Genomic DNA, 20,533 nt, shown 5'->3' with positions numbered 1-20,533 from the left:
AGTTTCTTGGATGCTTTCGATATAGCAAGTGAACTCGTTTGTCGGCTACTGCAATCGAGTATCACCAGCTGAATCATTTATTAGCTTCTGTTTACTGCTTCCAGCACAAGTGGCCGGTGTCATGAATATCAAACCATTTGTTTATTGTTTTCATAATAAGAATAATATTATGTAAAATTTCATTAAAAGAGCATTTATTTGCAAAATAAAATAATGTTTACATACAACACATTTCCTAATATATAAATGATAATAACATTGAAAACTCAACCTTACATTACTTTGACTGTTCTAGTCAGATTCCAGACGACTGGAAATTAAGCAAGGTTACACCAGTCTTCAAAGCTGGAGATCGCTCCGACCCCTCAAATTATCGACCAATTTCACAAACATGTATCTCTTGTAAAATTTTCGAACATATAATATACTCGCATATCGCATCTCACCTTGACTACAATTGTTTTTGCTTTCCCAATCAGCATGGTTTCAGGACAGGTTTTTCTTGCGAAACTCAACTATTCGAACTTACAACTGATCTTCACTTAAATCTAGACGCTTCTTTCCAAACCGATATCATTTACTTAGACTTCGCCAAGGCATTCGATCGCGTTCCTCACCAGCGTGTCTTTTCCAAACTCTCAGGTCTGTCACTTGACCCTCTTGTCTTATCCTGGATCCACTGTTTCTTAACCAACCGTTTGCAATTCACCGTCATCGCCAATCACGCATCCGAAACTACTAGAGTAATCTCCGGGGTCCCTCAAGGATCGGTTCTTGCTCCGTTACTCTTCCTAATTTTCATTAACGATTTGCCATCTAGTATTTTATCATCTGTCCGTCTCTTTGCGGACGACTGCGTCATTTATCGCCGCATCATCAATAGCAGAGATCAGGAAATATTGCAGGATGACCTAACCCGAATTCAGAAGTGGTGTTCCGACTGGCTAATGCAGCTCAATGTCTCGAAATGTAAATTCATGCACATTTCACGTAAACGTTCCATTCTTCATTTCTCGTACTCCCTGAGCTCCATAGCGCTCTCTCAAACAAATTCATACAGGTACCTCGGCATCGAAATAACAACCAACCTAACTTGGGCTGACCACATCCCCAAACTATGTGCTAGTGCTTCCAAATCACTCGGATTCATCAGGAGATCACTTTCCATGTCCACCGCAGCCACCAGACAACTAGCATATGAAACGTACATTCGGACTATACTAGAAGACGCCTCAACAATATGGAATCCTCACCAGACCTACTTGATAGATTCACTCGAAGCCATTCAGAATCGGGCAGCACGCTTCATCACCTCACAGTACAAATCGAAGTTCAGCATCACAGTCTTGAAATCATCTCTCGGTCTCAAATCATTAGCTTTCCGCAGGAAAATTTCTATTCTTTGTCTTTTTCACAAACTGTACTTTAACTTTCCAGCACTTCGAGAAAATCTTCTACGAGCTCCGGTACGATCATCTCGCTGTTTATTTAACTCTTTAAGCATACAGCGTTTGCACGGCTCCACCAATTCCTTCAATAAATCCTTCCTTCCCAGTGCGATAGAAAGCTGGAATAACCTCCCCAAATACATTGTCATTGAGGCTAATCCTTCTAGATTCAAACATATCCTAATCGACTATCTCAACGAAAAATAATCTTCCTGTACCTTATGTCAGCTACCAAGCCCTGCAAACTGGCCAGCCGGTTTTACTTCCATAGCTGTTATTTGAATTTGTTTTATATTTTTGCCACTCTTCCATGACTTATCTGAATTTGTTACTCGTCTTTTTTCACCTTGTTTTACCTGCTGTTTCTATTTTGTGTTTTTATCTCATCTTGTTATTTTCTCTCTCTCTCTCTCTCTCTCTCTCTCTATATATATATATATATATATATATATATATATATATATATATATATATATACATATTTTCTATACTTCTATATTACTTTTATATTTATGATCATGTATGACTGCACCTCCCCCCCCCCTTATGTAATTTCCCGAACGGGACCTTTAAAGGGGTAATAAATGATGATACTAATACTTTATATCATGCAAGCATTATGCAACCTACATTACATTTTTTATTAAATTATTTTCATATTCGGTGCTATATATGGATGGTTTCGAATCTGACGCTGAAAGACGGTTTTGCTGTTGCAGACGAGTTGCTGTAATGTTAGCCTTGAAGAAGCTTCGATGTGATCCCTGCTCATTGTTCTTTTTTTGTTTTTGCTATTCTTGTGCAGGCTTGAGGAAATTTCGGATTAAAATGGACAACAATATCTGCCATGCCGCAATGAATGTCATATGCTTGTCGAACGCTTGCTGAGCAACAGTGTTTCTTATATACTCGGTTCACGTGTGTAGTACGCTGACGACATGCCGCTGCAGCATCTACCTGCTGAGCCCTTTCATTTTGGGGCTGCACTTACCACGAAACAAACGAGCGACAGCGCGAAACCAGGCAAAAGCCACCCGCCGCCGCTGAAGAAGATGCGGCGCGAACAGTGAGCAGGCGCCCCTTGCGGCGGCGGAGAGCGTGACTCGAGGAGAAAAGTTCCCATTGTTCCCGCGGCGATTGAGAAGGCTGTAAGAAAGAGCGCGCGCTCTCCTTCGAGACCGGCCGTGGCTCGTGTTGCCGTTAATCTACGTATGTAATATTGTTTGTAGTTGTTTGTTAGTTGTGTATATCACTTTCATTTGGCAGCGGCAGCAGCACCCTGCGAACATCCCCACTCACCCTGCTATCGAAACTGTGCAGATACGACGGAGAGCAGCCTTTCCCGGATCGTCTAACGCTGCCCTGCCCCATCGGACACGGCTGGCTGCCTGGCTTCTCCTGCCACTCAAATCACCGTGTTCTACCGCACGACCGGCTTTGCAAGAAATCATTTCTGCTATCACCGCTGCAGGCATCCAGTGCACCTGCGCGCCTGAGGAAGCCCTCGACTGACCGTACATAAATCGGAAGCACCTGGCGAAGCGGTCATTTGGCAGCGGCAGCAGCACCCTGCGAACATCACCACTCACCCTGCTATCGAAACTGTGCAGATACGACGGAGAGCAGCCTTTCCCGGATCGTCTAACGCTGCCCGGCCCCATCGGACACGGCTGGCTGCCTGGCTTCTCCTGCCACTCAAATCACCGTGTTCTACCGCACGACCGGCTTTGCAAGAAATCATTTCTGCTATCACCGCTGCAGGCATCCAGCGCACCTGCGCGCCTGAGGGAGCCCTCGACTGACCGTACATAAATCGGAAGCACCTGGCGAAGCGGTCATTTGGCAGCGGCAGCAGCACCCTGCGAACATCACCACTGACCCTGCTATCGAAACTGTGCAGGTTAGTTTGTACTCGTATTCTTCTACTTGATGGTGCTTGTGCTGCGGTCGCTGCCAAAGACCTTTAGTGTACATTCCTGTGTTGGTTCTGGCGACATCCTGTCGCTGTGAAAACCATGTCTAACGTCTGCTGCACTTGTAATGTGGTCTTTCTTGAGAACGAAAGATGCATGGCTTGTTCAGAGTGCGCACGGGAGTACCATTTCGGAAAATGTGCTGGAATAACAGAAAAGTCATTCAAGGGAAAATCTGACGCTGCCAAGAAAGCGTGGCGATGCCAAGATTGTCAAAACTCGGCGTCACATGGTAGCTGCAGTGACGAAAGCAAGACCGATGGAGATATAAAGCCTATCCTTACATCTATTAATCTGAAGCTTGAAAGCCTACCAGCCCTCGTAACTCGAGTGGAAGCCATGGAAGAATCTGTCACGCACATGTCTGCCATTTTTGAAGATTTGAAAAAAACGATCGGTGTGCAAGAAAATGAGATTAAAGTGCTCAGAAAGAAGGTGCAAGAACTGGAGGACAGGGATGAAAACAACCTATCAGCTCAGGTTCAGCTTCGACGGGAAGTGAATGAGCTTGAGTTTAGAAATAGGCAGCTTAATTTGGAAGTTCATGGTGTTCCTTTTCTGAAAGATGAAAACTTGCTCACAATATTGAATGAGGTGGCAGATAAGCTCGAAACGCCTCATCTCGTCGAACAGGACATTGCCTCGGCACACAGGCTGCCCGCTCAGAAAGATAAGATACCCGGCATAATCGTGCGCTTCACAAGGCAGGCGGTCAGGGAATCGTGGTTGAGTAATAAGAACAAACTAAAAGACAGTAAGCCAAAAGTCTTCATCCAAGAAAACCTAACCAGACACAACCGAGAACTGCTTCTAGCAACAAAAAGTTGGGCGAAATAGGCCGAATTCAAATATGTATGGTATACCCATGGAAAGGTTCTTGTACGGATGACGGATGGGGCAAATGCAATTCATATTAAATGTCTCGATGACCTTGATCACCTTAAGAGAAAATGAAGAATGCGCCTGCTATACCTAAGTGAAAAGGGCAAACATGTTTGAACACACCTTTTACTCTCCAGACGACCTGAACATTACAGTATCTAATTTTAGGTCTTCCGTACTAAAATGTGTACACCTAAACGCAAGATCTGTCCGCAACAAAACATTTTCTTTAGAAGAATTCTTCAGTAAATTTTCTTTTAGCTTTTCTGTTATTATGTTCAGCGAAACGTGGAGCACGAACGAGAGTGATGTTTTCAGAAAGGAAGGCTACAATACGTACTATATCAACCGCCCTTGTGGTCGCGGAGGTGGCAATGCAATTCTCACGCTGGAGCAAATGGACTGTGAACTGCTTAATGCATTTAGCATAGTGACACTAGACTATGAAGTGTTAACTTTAATTGCAGATAAGGTAATATATTCGGTCTGTTATCGGCCGCCAAATGGGCATATTTCAACATTTTGTGATTTTTATGAAGGCTTTCTTTCATTTGTTGTAGAGAATAGGTATAACCTGATCGCCGCAGGCGATTATAATATTGATATGAGCGTTAACACTCCTATCAGTACAAATTTCAACAATATTCTCTTGTCATATGGGTTTGAAAATGTTATTAATGTACCAACCAGAATAACAACTGAATGTGAATCATTGCTAGACATATTCATAACAAACCTTTCATCGCAAGATATAAAAGCTGGTGCCCTATCATGTTCCATTAGCGACCATCTTCCCGTGTTCCCTTGTTTACAAGTTGCCCCCAGTCGAAACTGTTCGTCTGCTGACAGTCTCTACCAGCCAGTGACCGATACTGCTCTTAACGCGTTTAGAAATGAGCTGCTTCAAATAGACTGGTGCGAAGTCCTGAACATACATGATGCTAACAACGCCTACAGTGTTTTTTTAGATACCTTCAAAAGAGTGTACAATGCTCATTTTCCTGTTAAGAGACGCAAAAGGAGTAGAAAAATTCGGAAGCCATGGGTCACACATGAACTGTACCAGCAAATGAGAGCTCTCAAAAGATAAGCTCTACAGACAATTCTTAAACACCCGCCATCCTGATGATCTGACCGTTTTTAAACAATATAGGAACCAACTAACGAAAAAACTACGTAATGCACGTAAAGAGTACTTCTCACGTTTTTTTGGACGACAAAAATGTGCCGAGTGAGTTGCTCTGGAACAAATTAAACACGCTACTGCGTCGCGATAACCAACGTAGCTGCATTTCTAAACTAACGATTAATGGCAAAGTTTTGCACGACGCGGAACTGGCTGATGCTTTCAATAATTTCTTTACAAGCATGAGTACGCCAGGCAGCTCCTCAAATGCGTATCGGTATATCAGCACGCGGAATGAAACACGGGGTTCTATTACACATCGTGATGGTTGGAGTGACCACAAGCGTCTTTATTTAGACTTTCATATCCCCTTGACGCATGCAGGCAACTTATCGAAGGTAATTAGGGACTGTAATAAGGATAAATTCGACGTTATCAATGTTCAACTAGGCAAATTTATCTGCGGGAATTCCTGTATTCATTCTCGAATTGTTTTGTTGAAGAAAATTGGATGCTTTTGAAATACCAGGTTTTGGTATTGGTTAGCAAGTGCATACCACTAATTTGAAATTCTAACGACAAGACAAATACGTGATTCACAAAACATCTTCCACAGTTAAGAAATAAGAAAATGAGGCTCTACCAGAATGCCAAACGAGTGTTAAAGCTTCCACGTGGGCTAAATACAAATGTTGCCTAAACTCCTATATTTCCGCCCTGCGTAGCGCTAAAGAGAAATATTTTTCACGCGATGTACAATCACTTATGGAATCCAATTCTAGAAACTTCTGGCGGCTGATTTCCCCCAACAATGACCCAGTTCATATTTCCTTGCATAATGATAGTCAAACACCATTTTCTGCCAGTGCATGCTTATCTACATGTAATGCGTTTTTTACATCTGTTTTACAAGAGAATACTATTGCAATGTGTCCATGGTAGCCGAAATTGACTATTTATTCACGGCACCAATCGACGTTACCGCAGAGAAATCGCATGTATCATTAGCATTCTTAGATTCTACATCTTTTCTAGCATCGACAACATCAACTCAAACTTTTTAAAGAACACTGTTAATGATTCCAGCCTCATTTCATGTCATATTTTTCCCCAATTATTATCCCTTGGCCACCTTTGGATTCGAAAATCTCCAAGGTAATCTTCATATTTAAGTCTGGTAGCAAACTTTTACAGACAACCATCGACCGATTTTACTTGCGTGCAATGCCTGCCAATTACTGGAACACATTATTGCACCCCATATTTTCCGTCACCTCATAGCAAAGCATCAAAGACGCTAGGGCATTTCCGCCATAATTTGCACAAGCCTCCGCCGCCCGTGCGTAGCCTCTCTTATCTAGCTTTCGTCCATCCGCAGCTACAATATGCGTCAGCACTATGGTGACCGTATTAAAAATATTTATCTTGAAAACTATATAATCTGTTCAGATTAGAGGCACTAGCTTCATTTCGGGTAATTACAAACCAAAATCTAGTATTACAGTAAATAAACAGAATATTTCGCTTTAGCCATTAGACGTCGTCGACAACTTGCCCTTTTATGCCTCTTTCAGAAATATGTTCATAGCCCCAGATCATCTCCCTTTCCCATTGAAGCTCCATTGCGCATATCATCGCGGCTGCATCATAGCCTCAGCTCTGGATGCATTTCTGGCAAAACGCTGGCTTTCAATTCATCTGCAATCCAGCGAGCCATTTAATTAAATAATAGTCTTGACGACACAGTCGCTTCTGAAGTGGAGCGGGCGTCGTTTCGAAACGCGTTGGAGAAATTGTTCAGGAAATAAATAAACTATGTCATTGGGTGTTATTCGTCTTTTTCATCACCATGTTGTATTTGGGCTTTGTATAATCCTGTATCTTGCCGTAGCCTGTAAATATTTTTGTATTTCACTGTTCATGCGCCCGCCTTACTCAATGCTCTGCCTTAGGAGCCTGTAAGGTATATTGAATAAATAAATAAGTACGTTCAAGTATGGAATGACGATACGAGTGTAAATGATTTCCAGAAGCTTTATTCAGCTTTCTGATAGTTGTTGCACAGTTTGCCTCAAGAAAAGGCTTTTAAACGACATCCTCCTGAGCGTAAGAAGGGGGTTTGGGAATGAAGTGATCTTGCTAAAAGCAGCAAGCATAGGAAATGAGACTGAACAAAAAGTTGAAGTCGCTGTGGTCTCTACTGCTCAAACGTTGCGGCTGCCTCAGCAAGGAGCTCGAGATAGTTATCGATCTTACGATCTTTCGGGCCAAGTGACGGCAACTTTGGCAACGCCTTGCAAGCCTCGGATCCTCGTGTATGCTGGCCGCACACCAGTCCCAGCACTTTTCCGAACGCGCGGTCGAAAATTCGCAACAAGAATTCCTTGCCACCTTCGCATGTGTCCAGTGCCCGGCCGACACAGTCCACCATTTCTCCGTACGCACTGAAATAAATCACAAGGAAAAGAGAAGAGGGGAGAATCATCAGTATTAAATGCGTGAACTGCAGTCGTGAAATGGCAGCATTAAAAGCTTTTCATGAGCAGCGGCTCTCGTAAGCTACTGTTCCATGAGCGATTTTTGGCTGCTCACTATCTCGTTAGTATTCGTAGTCAGCCGACGGGCATCTCTGGTTAGGTGACAGTGGATGCTAAGTTAAGATCCAATCTGGCGCTCGCAGGCTCTCCAACAACGATGCATAAAAAGACGCAATCAAAGGGTGCTTGCATTACTCTTTTCTCTGATGATTTGCTCTCTAAGAGGAATAGGAATGCGAACCTACTGTTCTTGGCACGTGTTGCAGGTATAATACCGTTCAAGGTAAACTTAGCGATATCTTACCTGGCATTTAGCCTAGGTAATTATCTTCCCTCTGCGCCCACCGTAACATGAAAAAACTGCGCAGAAAAAAACTCCTAAACTGGTTGTGCTTTATAGGCCGTTGGTACCATTTATAAAGACGTCTGCACCAAACCACTCGGACAAATTAAGCAAGAAGGACATCGCTGCTGCTAGCGACAAGGCTGGACAAAAAAAAAATATGGGCGAACAACTTTTTGCTAAGAGCCTCGAGGTGACCTATTTGTGTTTGTCCATTTTTGTGCTTACTCTAAATAACTACGTAGAGCTTTCATTTCCTTTTAACTTTCTGCCCCTGTAAGCGCGAAGCCTGCTTTTGAATTAGTTGCGGTGAATGCTACTAATTATATCTCAGGCCCGCTATAAGTTGTTTTATACTTCATTTTCTTCTTTCGTTTTTTTTTTTTTCAGTTGGCTCAAACGATGCGAAGCGGCCACACTTGCTAACTATAGTTATAAAGATGTGACCTGATACTTGGCAAGTTTGAGCCTTCTACAATGGGAAATGGGAGAATATCTGTTTCTCTCAAAAGAAAAGAAGGGAGAAATATATATTCATTTGCATGTAGCTGAATACGTGACTGCTATCAAGCTGAAGCCGGTTATCAGATGTGCAGGAATCAGTAAAAGGTCATCGCGACCATCGGCGGCTGACACCTCCGTTCCACTTGTCACCGCGGTGTCCCGTATCCAGCCTGTTTGCTTGATCAGCGTTTGGGCTATAGCATGGTCGCGACATATACAAGCAGCTCAGGCTGACGTGTACAATGTAGGCGTTTTGTACTGACCAGCAGGTGTGGGGTACGACTTCGTTGGGAGGAGCCTTGGCCACGGCCTTTTGCATTGCGCTCTTCAGTCCCTGGAAGCAGGCGTTGAGCTTCGAGCCGGCAGCATTCATGCACGGGACGACCTTCTGGTACTCTGAGCGCCGCAAGTTTCCAACATGCAAAAAGGAACACGAAGTTATACTTAAATGTGGTGGCAAGGGTAGTTGGATTACTGATTTTGCGCGAAGACATCCTGCCACTAATGGTAAGCACAACCGGCTTTGTTAGCACACTCCATGCATTTATGTTTTCCTCTAGAAAGCAGTTTAAATCGGCACGGACTGGGAGAAAAAAGATATACGAGGTTTTCTAAATTTCAAACAATATTTGTGTTGACTAGCAGGTCGTGCCTTTCGCCTTGACCGGCCAGTGTGCACGAAAAATTTGACGATAATATAAAAGACGTCTATTCTTAAACCCTGCCACCGAGTTCTAAAAGACCGAACTTTCCACAATATACGCTTCTATAACAAATTTATCATACTCTGAATATGTGTAGTGAAGAGATAGGCTGCAAGCATTGCAAAGTACTGTACTAAACCGAGAAACTGGGAAGGTACACAAGTTTCAGTAATTATAAAACACATGGGATGTGCGGTATGTAGTTGCTTTAACACAGAAATTTCCCCGCAAAGTGTGTGTTCCCCTCTAAATTACTGACTCAATGTTATGCTCCTTCAACTCGACCCTATTGAAGACGGAATGGGTTAAGCTAAGTAATGATCACCAAACCACAATTTGGTGGCTGATACCACCGACCTCAAAGGATTTCGCAGACGAATATGAGCATTTGTACCCAGAGGTGTAGAGCACTAGCCTTCAGACTGGCATATTGGTAATTACGAAGAGGGAAGCAGCTTCACACGGAGCAAAATGACGGTTAAAAAGTGGAAGACATGTGGAGGTGCTAGAGCAGTGAACCAATGGTCAGTCTTTTGTTTTTCTTAACGCACTCCGGTTATCACTTCATGTACTTCAGATGGCTGCAAGAACGTGTTTGCGTTTTTTTTTGTGCTGCCCTGCTACAACACCGCCTACATACACCATCCTACGGAATGATTATGAGGTGGCAGGGCTCCGTCAGTAATCATATAATGAAAATCAGTATGGAGCGGTGTCTAGGGCCGCTCTTATGAACAAAGTGATTGCCAAGCGTCTTGCGCTGTCTTCTTGAACTTATAGCGCATCAAAGAAGGCCGTTTATACTGGCGTGTGGTGCATACCGTTTCCGTTGAGGTCTCTCGTGTCTGCTCAAGCGATTCGCAATATCTCGTTCGTTAACGTCATTAAACATCAGGACACGAAAAAACCACCCTCATGTTTTTATGTGTCCCCTTGATTGTATTCCAGTATTGTTGGTTTCATGACTGACTTTAATATTTCGGTTCAGGTGGTGTGGCAGCGGCAGTACGGTTAGTTGGGATTCAAATATATACAGGGTTTCAGTTGAATGCCCAGACTATCACAATGCATGCTTTTTGCAAGAGCAGCCCCATACTAACTCCCTGCACTCGTTCACTTAGGCAGCATAACTTGTCGTTGCGTCAAACACGATATAAGTGCGTTTTCTTCGATACACAGCGCTATGCAAAAGTATGCGTGCTTTGTGGATTTCTACAAAATGTTTGATAAGCGCAAGCACCAAATGGCATTTTATTTTATTTGTTGACTGCTACCAATGTATACGCACGAAATCCGCTGCCGCTTACATAGCGAGACGTAAATCGAGCCTACAGCATACAGACGTGGTAGACTGCCAAACGAAGTATTCAAGCCCTATACGTTTCGCCCAGATTACCTGCTAGCGAAATCTAAACAACTGTACCCCATTATATGTACGTTTTTGATATCGGGCGTGCATTTGCCATTATCAAGTAGAGCAGACGAGCTGTTAGGCCTCATGTGCGCCCATTCTTTAACGCGCATGATATTCCTGGGCGCCTGCTTGCATGCAGGAGATCTCGAAACTTATTACAATCCCCACAGTGCAGAACATACCGGAGGCCACAGGACATCGTTTTGCTCCATTGGTATGCCTTTCTAATCGAGCGCCGGTGTGCGAACGCATGAGCGTGAAGTTATTGGTTCGGCCTGCAGTTTGAGGCCACCCTGAATAAATAACAGGGCTATATGTGGAACTCATTGACCAACTTGGCGCGTGGGCATAGTGGTATTATGTTTGTTGCTACAAACAAATCACACTTTACATTAATGGCGCCTTTTCTTTCACAGCCAAGCAACCTACTTCCACCACGCCATGCTCGCGCAGCAAAGGGTCGCAGTGACGCTATACAGCCGGAAAATTTTGCGTTAAATATGGCTAATACGGCGCATACTCCTATCAGCCATATCAGCAGATAGGGCTTACTGCAGCCTGATGTTGAGGTAGTTACTATCCCACGTGACCATGAGGCACACGGCCGTGAGAAAAAATGTGAGGCCCGCAAAATGCAATGTCCTTACGAACAAAATCGCTGAAAACGACAGGAAAAAGCGGGAATTATAGGCTGCCTTTTGTTTAAAACATCAAATCTTATTACATCAAACATAATGACAAAAACGAAATCGCGGTCTCGTAAAAAACTGTTCACCTTCAAGGCTGGAACAACATGTCGCGGGTTAGATTGACACGCCTGATGATCATGACACTTCTGGCTTGTTTTCTCCTGCCCTTTTATAAATGCACATATTAAGGCACGTGACACCGTATCAAAGCACCCAGTGTCGCAATTTTAATAGTATGCTTCTTCACTGATTAGCTTAGGCTTTATGTTTGCCACCATGGAATAGATTAAGGAAGTTTTTGGGACTGGTAGATATACTTAACGGTGAATTATGAAGCTTTTTACTTCACTTAGGATATAAAGGAGCATACTCTGCGTGAAATCCTCGGTGGCGTTCTATAATAGTTGTAGAAGAAATCGAGCATGAAGTTATTTGCACGTACACATTTTCGTTTCAACTATTTCACCTACCCACAAAGCCACCTTTCGGCATCATAAAAAGGCGGGAATTTTGTGCGGCCAAATAGACATCTTTGTGTTCATGCTTAACAGGAACAGTACGTACAACAACATGCATTCTAAAAAAAGTTTTGCTGTGCCTGAAAGGGAAAAAGAGAGTCAAAGAAGCATTTATTTACAAAGGGAATGTTGTTTGAGGTCCTTAGTGGATCTGGGGCTGCTAGTCGAGGGCCGCAGACGCACCAGAAACCCCTAATGCCCGATTGATCAGGCTAAGCTTGTCTTCTAGAGTGGGGCTGCTCAAAGTGTTCACCGATTGCTCACGAAGGAAAATGGAGAAGTGAGCGTACAGTCTTAAGAGAAGATGGCCGAGAAGGCACCAACAGCGGGGATTTTAAGCTGGACTCGAGCATCGAAGCCAGAAGCAAAACCCTAAGCAAATGTTTAAATCAAATGCCTCAAGCAACATCTTACTGCGCACACTACACCAGAAGGCGTTCACTGTCAGCCTTTAGGCTAAAGCTCACGTCTTGTTCTTCGTTATAGAAGACGCTGAAAACATCCGCCACGTTACCAAAGTTGATTAAGGAAATTATTATTAATAAATGCAAAATTTTCTCTCTCTCTAGCACGAGCTCATTGCTCTGAAATTACAGTTAGGTAGCACAGAAAAGAACATACCAGTCAGGAATCTTAGCCCTAAGTGGCGGCAAGCTTCATCATTATGCAGTGGCTCATGCATTATCAGGCGTACCTTTGTGCGACTGCGAACCATCTGTGCAAATGTCGTCGACGATCCCCTGCAGTGACCTCACCGCCAGGACTCCTGCAGTCTTCGACAAGCCGCTCAGGCAGTCATTGATGAACTCCACCGAACAAGCGATCTGCCGTTTCTGCTTGCTGAAAACAAAAAGCATCGGAATAAATAAAAAAAGCCTGTGCTAAAATAACCACAAAGCTTACATTAGGACCATACTATACGAATGGCCTTCTATTCGCGGTTATTTTCCCATGGAAAGTCGGGAAGGTAGAGGCAAAACGTTAGCAGCAGTTATCAGTACCGTAACGTGTGACTGAGCGGGAGTTGATAGGATACATAATCATTTAAATCATTTAACCGTATACTAAGGTGGAGAATGTTTTGCGACAGGCATATGTCTGCACATGGTGAACCCTATTTACTCTTTCCCGCTACTCAAACCCTCATTGCTACTACCCCCACGCACGTGAAACCCAAGAAGCTGGTGCTTAATAGCTTATAGCTTAATGCAGCATTCAGGGTCGGGCAGTGTCATTTGCTTTCCATTCAGCATCCGTGGGGATTCGAACCGCGGAAATATAAACCTTAAGAAACAATAGGTGTCCACTGAGAAGTGAGACAAATAAAAAATATAAAGTTATTCGCGGAATAGAAAGGCGGCGCGAAAGACGCTATTGTGTCTATTCCTATTGCGAAGCTTCAGTGTCTCTCTCTTTTCTACTGCTATCATTCGACTACACATTCTTCTGCTGTCTTTACGCCTGCCTCGCTACAGGATAAATATCTCCTTCTTTTCCCGCGGCAGAAGCCCCACGGAACGTTCACGTGGCAACAGTCTTGCGAATAATTATTCCAACTGCTGCTGCTGCTACTAATACTACAGATAACAGCTGATTAGCCTAAAATTGAGTGTGGCGAAACAGAGGCTAATATAACAGTTACGCAGTTAACGGAGTTAACAGAGTTGAAACCATATTGACCTCAGGTTTGAGTTAGAACAACCAATTTAACGTTATATTGGCGCAAAAAAGTGATGCGAAACGAAAATGTTTATAAGTTATGTGCTGTAGGGTGTATCTGCTGTATGCCGTCATTGCACCAGCAGCTGCTTCGGTGGCGTACCATGGCTTTTGCGACGCACGTCTTTTTCTTTCTTTTCTTATCTCTTTCAATTCACCTCAGTCGCGAGACAACGGTGGTGGCTTAGTTAAAGACAATTGGCAGGGTGCATTTTGTCTTCCTCGTTCCTACAGTCGCAACGACAGTACTGAGATATGCTATTTCCTCTCTTCCCTCGAACTCTGACGTATTGAAGATAACAAAGGAAGACACATTCAAAATGACAAACATGCGGGTTCACATCAACACTGTGGTACACTTAAGATATATAAGCATAAGAGAGCTTTGAGTTCTTAAGGTTCCCGGGGACGGGGAATATTTCCTAGTGTACGGAAATGTAACTCGTTTATTAACTAGAAAAACATATTAGGGACCATTTCTTGCATAATCTGCCCGCGGGAAGCGATATCTTTCCAAATATTTGTGCGTCAAGCACTGGTTCAAAGACGGGTACAGGTTGAAAGAATGCACGTTCCACAGTATACAGGTTACTTGCAGCGCTGTTACAGCTTGAGTTAACTTTTGGCAAAATTCAGCCGCATTCTTTTGCGCTAAATGAAATATTTTGTACTAAGCTATACGTGTAGAGATATTCACATGTGTACATGTTATCTACGCTTTCCTGTATATTTGTGGGCCTGCTTCCCGGCCCTACTTACATTCACTTAGTGCTTACTATCGAGTAAAGGACTGGCATTGGCATGCAGTGAGGTTCCTTATTGAGACAAACCGAACTTACCTTCACAAGATGAACGAAAACACTGTTCGTGTTCCATTGGTTAGGGCCGAGCTTACCATCTTGTGTGAAGAAGTACTGCGTTTTCTAGTTTGAATTAAGACATACAGGGAAGTAAACATGACAGCCAAAGATTCATACGCACTCTTACGGTTTCCTGCGCTCTGACGAGGAATGTTTGAATAGCCCTAAACCCAGCGACATCTGCAGGTAGCCGTCTGAATAAATACCAAGAACGCTAAATCCGCGCTTTGATTTAAGTAAATAATCGTGCCAAAAAGAAACGATTAACGAATCTCTACTCCCCTTTTTATTGCTCTTAGCTGCAAAGTAAGAAACGCGGTGTCGCATCAACGTTCACCTGCCCTTTTAAGCAGCTACGTTATGCATGACCTGAACGACGTCGGACAACCTGTGCTAAGGTCTCCTGACGTTCGCAACTTCAGAACCTGCATGAACGTATAACGATACAGACCACAAGAACAACCATTACTCATTGCCCCGTAACTTTTAGCGCGTGTGCTCCTAGCCATTTAAAATACCCTTAAGTGTTCCTACCACATTGTGGGGCGTTTTCGCACACATGAGCAGGACCTATTTTTTAAAGCGTGGGTGAAGTATTAAGAGGGCTCAGATGTGGCCCCTGGACGCATGCAGACGCAATGCATGAACTTTATACGCACGTGCATTCGTCCTCGAACTCTTTTCCTGAGGCTGGCAGGTGCGGCCTGTTGCCGTAGGGCACGTAATCATCGCCGCACGCCCGCAGCGTCTCTACTTTGCAGCCAGGCTTGAGCTGAGCCCAGCAACCTCCTGCGGCATGGTCGATGGAACATATCGTGCATAAACAGAACGAGCAAATGTTTTGAGCGATGTAATGTTTGCAATGAAAATTAAAAGCTTGCGATATAGACTGTACTGAATAAGTGCGCAGTAGAAGTACGCTGTATAATTGTTCTAGTTAACTCGAGATTAAGACATTCAAATGGAAATCAAGAAGAAATAGGGATGTGCATGGCATGCCCTGCGAAGAGAGGACAATTCAAAGTCTCTAAAGGTAGCGAATAGGGTTCCATGGGAAATGAAGCTTAAAAGGGGGCAGTAGAAATTTAGGTGGGCAGGCGAGGTTAAGCCGTTCGCAGGGGTCAAGTGGATACAGCTAGCAAGGACCGGTTTAATTGCAGTAATATGGGAGGGCATTCGCACTGCAGTAAATACAGTCGGGCTAACGATGATGATGGATGAGAAACCATAGATCACTAAGAAAAGGATGCGTGAATTTAATGAAACATCAAAAACTGAAAAAGAAAACACACTGTATCGTGGAAATGCACACACTTTTTTTGCAATGCCCATGTGAGCTTCTGCAGTGTAACTGTGCACACCTTTCTCACTGTGAGGCAGCGTGAGAATACAGCTGCAAGAATTTGCGCATATGGTTCTGAACACGCACAAATCCGTGCACTGAAAATTTCCTGGGCCTTACTACCGATATCCTTTACGTATGAGCTATTTGTCGCCGCACCGCCATGGTGCAGCGCAGAGGTTAGGGTTATCGAATAAAAAGCCGGGAGATCAATGTTAAACTCTGGCGGCGGCTTCCGCAGCGCACGACACCCGTGTACTGAGCGATGTCAGTGAACTAAGGAATCTTAGGTGATAGAAACTATTCCGAGCTCTCCACATATCATCATTCGCTCACCACATTCATCATTCATCACAATAATAATTTTTTCTGGTATGTTAAACCCCACGACACCATCGTTTTTGAAAAGGTTCGGTTTCTGTCGGCTTTTTACACATCTGAAGGCCACGGAAGGCCTGCCTCAATCGCTTTAGCGCTATTGCGGCTTCCGTCCGCCGCCTGGGATAATACCAGAGAGTTTGAATTTTCATTCATTCATCACTTTTTTTCTTCACGTGGTACTTACCGAGTGGTGAATACTATGCCGCCCCAAAATTGTTGGCGGCTGAGTTCGATTCGTGAGCTACCCGCATTCATGCCCAAACAGATTGGGAAAGACAAAGAGATCGTTAGGTATCTCCCTGGTATCATGATGAGTAACAAAATTCAATCGTGTAGACATACTGCGGCGTTACACACGCACATATCAACGCACGCGAATAGGGTATCCAAGCAGCTTGGTAAAGGCCGTGGCCCATTCGCTGCATCTATAACACGTTGACCAAACAATACCATATCAAGCGTTTGAGAAGCTCTTATCTAAATTCGTGCGCCGTAGGTTGTGCCTTATGAAAGTACGCATAAAGAGCTGTTAACATTTCCTCATTACCGTCATCTGGTGCAGCATCTTGTGTCTGATGCAAAAAAATAATAATTGCCATCGCTGTTGCGGATGCCGATCATATGCGTTTGAAATATTGATTTGATTTTACAAATATTGTGCAGGCTGAGGTGAGACCTGCCTAGGTCAGCTTGGAGACATTAAATACAGGTACAGGCGAATGTACCGTGTCAGGTTAGTACCGCAATAATGATCAAGATATTTCGATTACGCGCATAGCTAAAAACAACGTGCTTATCTTGATCATTATCCCTGACGCACCACTACTGCATTGCGATGAACCTAACTGTGTTAGCAGCTTCCTTTTGCTCTTGAATCGGGAGTTTTTTTCCCTTCTTCAATATAATTGCTGGCTTGAAGGTTTGCTGCTAGGATAAAGTATAACTTCTTTCGGCGAACTGGTTTTCCGAAAAAGCAACCTAACTCGGTGTTCCTAATTGCTGCTAGTCTAGCTCTAAGGATGCAAGGACCCTGTTTTCATTTTTGTCGTAAAGAAAATTATGTGAGATTCGAAACGACATAAACCTGACTCTTTATTGCTTATACGGTGCTTACTAAGGCAACAGCTAACAAAATGACAAAGGGAGCAGGAAGGATTTTGGAAAAGGCAGTCACCGTTAGGCATTATTTCGAACGAAAATTAGCTGGCAAATGAACGTTGATAATAAAGCAAATCGTGCTGCACGTTTTGTATTTTGGACAACCCTCAGTCCATTGGAAACATTGACATTCACGAGCGTGTGGAACCCTTCGTGTAACAGTGTTTGCGCAAGACCCATACCGCTGCGCGTACCATGCCTGTAAATTATTCAGTTGGCTCCAGGTCCCGCAGCCATGCATGGAATAAAATAGATGCGCTACAGTGTCGCAACTTGTTCTTGCCGTTTTAGCTCCGAGTGGCGCATTTCGCAAGGAGGCTAATGAAATGGTACCAGAGAATATCTCCAGGGGCTGCGCAGCCACCGTCTGCCCTGTGCTCTGAGGAGACGCGTCATTTTGGCCTATATGGAGACCATGCAGGGGACTCCTCTTGGGTTCAGCAGGCATGAAAATAGGCTCATTTTTGTTTTTCCGAAATCGGAGCTCTCGGTTACTTGCCGATGTTAATCATTTTCAGTTCGGCAAAGAGGCACTTTTCTTGCGGATACGAAAGAATAACCAAAACATGAGAACAAATTAATTGTGTGAAATTTGCGTACTCTTGGCTTGAAGCTAGGGTGGAAGACGGTGGCTGGGATATTTTGGAGATAATTTAAAAACAATGTCATTACTTATGAACATTGCTGAAGCGGATCGACTGCGCAACCGTAAGATACTGCGAACTAAGCGATCGTTCGCCAATTAGCCAGTCTGTTTCGGAAAAAAGAGGTATAAAAGTTTGAAAGTCACTTTACAAGGATTTTAACTCAGAAAGATGCTGAATTTTGTGAATGGCGGTCCTGATAACTTTTTCACACCATGCGTCACACTAAAAGACAATTTTTTTTCTACATCCAACTGCAAAGCGGCACCAGTGATGTCGGCTTTATCCCCTCTTCCCTGTCACAGCAATTGACGGTGCCTTGTGCTTTCAACCTGTTGCTGGGCGGATAATGAAACTATTTCTGACGCAGACAGTTCTCACTAAATTATTGCAAACTATCCGCTGATCGTCTGTAGTGATATTGAAGAAAATGGAGAACAACAGTGTTAGCAAATTTCTCATCCAAGTTGATTGGGATTTCAAGTTTCCATGCCAATTCGCGTATCGGAGTTCGTGTTTTCGACTACTGCTATTTCAAACTGCACCAGCTTTCCGGTAGCCAAGGTAGAAACAGCATCGGCCGTCATTGTTCTATATCTGTATGCAATAAGGCGGAAGCACTCGGAAACACACACACATACGCGTTCACACACACACATACATACACACTACACGTTTGAAAAAAGTAGAAAAAGAAACGAGACTACGCTTAAGTCTGCATAAGGGTTGAAACGGTGAAAACCACTTCACACGATTGTTCTCACTAACCGAATTGTAATTGTCAACTCTACTATAATTGTCATCACTATCACTAGTATCATCATCGTTAACTAAAAGCCCCACAATGGACATCGCTGTTACCAAACTCAGCATCTCTATCTTCGTCACCACTGTTATCCCCACGTTAGACAAGGAGAGTGCTAGTTTTCTCTCACGAGCCCGGCGTGGAAGGCGTTTGTGCACTTGACTGGTGATCGGAGGGATTCTATTCCCGGTGGATATATTGCCAGTTCTAGCGGAAATTTCCTAGGAATATTTCCTGTGGCCACTCCTTGTCTACACCAACAATTAGTGAAGAAAGGCGTTCACCTTAATGAAAAAACTCCATTAATACACAAACGCCATGTGCGCTAAATATACACGAGCGCAGATAGAAAAATATCTTGTCTTGATAAGCTCGCCAGCTCTCGTTGGTCACTTGGACACCAGGTCTGTCGGGTATATTTAGTTGTGCATTGAATGTAATGCGTTACATTGTTGTAAGACGTCAAAATGTATTTTGCTCAGTTATTATTACCCTATTAAGCATTTTGAAGCCGCGAAAATTGCGGTAATATTCGGCAGTCGTTAGTTAAAATTGCCTCATATTATTAGTAATGACAACGTGTTTTCTATATGAGTTTTAAATACATCGAAGTAATGTATTTAAATTATTATACTGATTATTTGACACACCTATTTATTCCTCAGGAGGAAAATGCTATAAAGTTCGCAAGCTGGCACAACTTTCCCAGCTCCAGCGTCATATAGGTGTAGGTTATGAGAGGAGAACCTATGCACACTGCTCTGGGGTATAGGGAATTCAGCTGCAGGGAATCTGGAATATTTTTGGGGTTTAGAACGAAAGAAAATCTTGCCATAATTGTCACATGAAAGACAATTACGTTGTACCAAAACTTCGACTCGCTTTTCGGGACGGCATACCTCAACACTATACTGAGAACGTACCGTATACTAGATGCTTTGCTACACAACGATATCACCAGTTATGAGAAGCTGCTCCCGAGCTAAGCATAAACTCTCCTGGCCGATGCTGGCATGTGTTTCTATAAAAGACCTACCTGTCAGGGCTGCTACGAGGAACACAAGTCCAGAGGCACCTTTGGGTAGCATTATCAGAGCTCGTTGCAGTGCGCTATCAAAGCGAAACGGATATGCGCGCAGTGCGAAGTCCGGCGCACCTTTATTCAACTACCGGGATTTTTTCATGGCCGAAATCTTCCTGACCGTGAATGCTAATGAGAGGAAAATAGCCCGGCGGGGAAAATAGCGGGTGCTACGCAGCGTTTGGCATTGATCGCGTATAGATCTTGCTATCGTTATGCACGAACAGTGCTTCCTGCCCTAAACGCTCGCGGGATAAAAATCAAGCAGTGATTTGGCCTAACGCGCGTGACTGAAAGGCTTACACCACCTCTTAACAGTACTCACCCCTTCTGTGGTCGTGGCGCCAGCTGTCTGATCCAGGGATCAAGATCTGGCCTCGGCGGTTGCATTTCAATGAAAGCGGA

At 43.7% G+C, this 20,533-nt stretch overlaps 1 protein-coding gene across 1 annotated transcript; it reads right to left on the bottom strand.

Moving 5' to 3' along the window:
• Window positions 1–7,490: 7,490 nt before the first annotated feature.
• LOC146177324 (uncharacterized) lies at window positions 7,491–20,135 on the bottom strand. Its single transcript, XM_084581524.1, has 5 exons — window positions 20,084–20,135; window positions 15,377–15,506; window positions 12,833–12,978; window positions 9,077–9,209; window positions 7,491–7,873 (listed from the first exon to the last, which is right to left on the bottom strand). The coding sequence occupies exons 1-5, from the start codon at window positions 20,133–20,135 to the stop codon at window positions 7,627–7,629; spliced, it is 708 nt and encodes a 235-aa protein (XP_084437650.1). The 3' UTR covers window positions 7,491–7,626.
• Window positions 20,136–20,533: the final 398 nt, after the last annotated feature.

The sequence above is a fragment of the Amblyomma maculatum genome, chromosome 10, assembly GCF_055883805.1.
Source record: "Amblyomma maculatum isolate TAMU_Amacu chromosome 10, ASM5588380v1, whole genome shotgun sequence".
Taxonomy (NCBI): domain Eukaryota; kingdom Metazoa; phylum Arthropoda; class Arachnida; order Ixodida; family Ixodidae; genus Amblyomma; species Amblyomma maculatum.
The sequence above is the reverse complement of the archived record's forward strand: the minus strand, read 5'-3'. Positions and strand labels throughout refer to the sequence as shown.

Coding starts and splice junctions, on each gene's coding strand:
- LOC146177324 (XM_084581524.1), bottom strand. CDS start 20,135: ATGCTACCCAAAGGTGCCTCTGGACTTGTGTTCCTCGTAGCAGCCCTG. Junction 12,979..15,376: donor GAGTTCGAGGACGAATGCAC/GTGCGTATAAAG, acceptor TTTTGTTTTCAG/CAAGCAGAAACGGCAGATCG. Junction 7,874..9,076: donor GTCGTACCCCACACCTGCTG/GTCAGTACAAAA, acceptor GATTTATTTCAG/TGCGTACGGAGAAATGGTGG.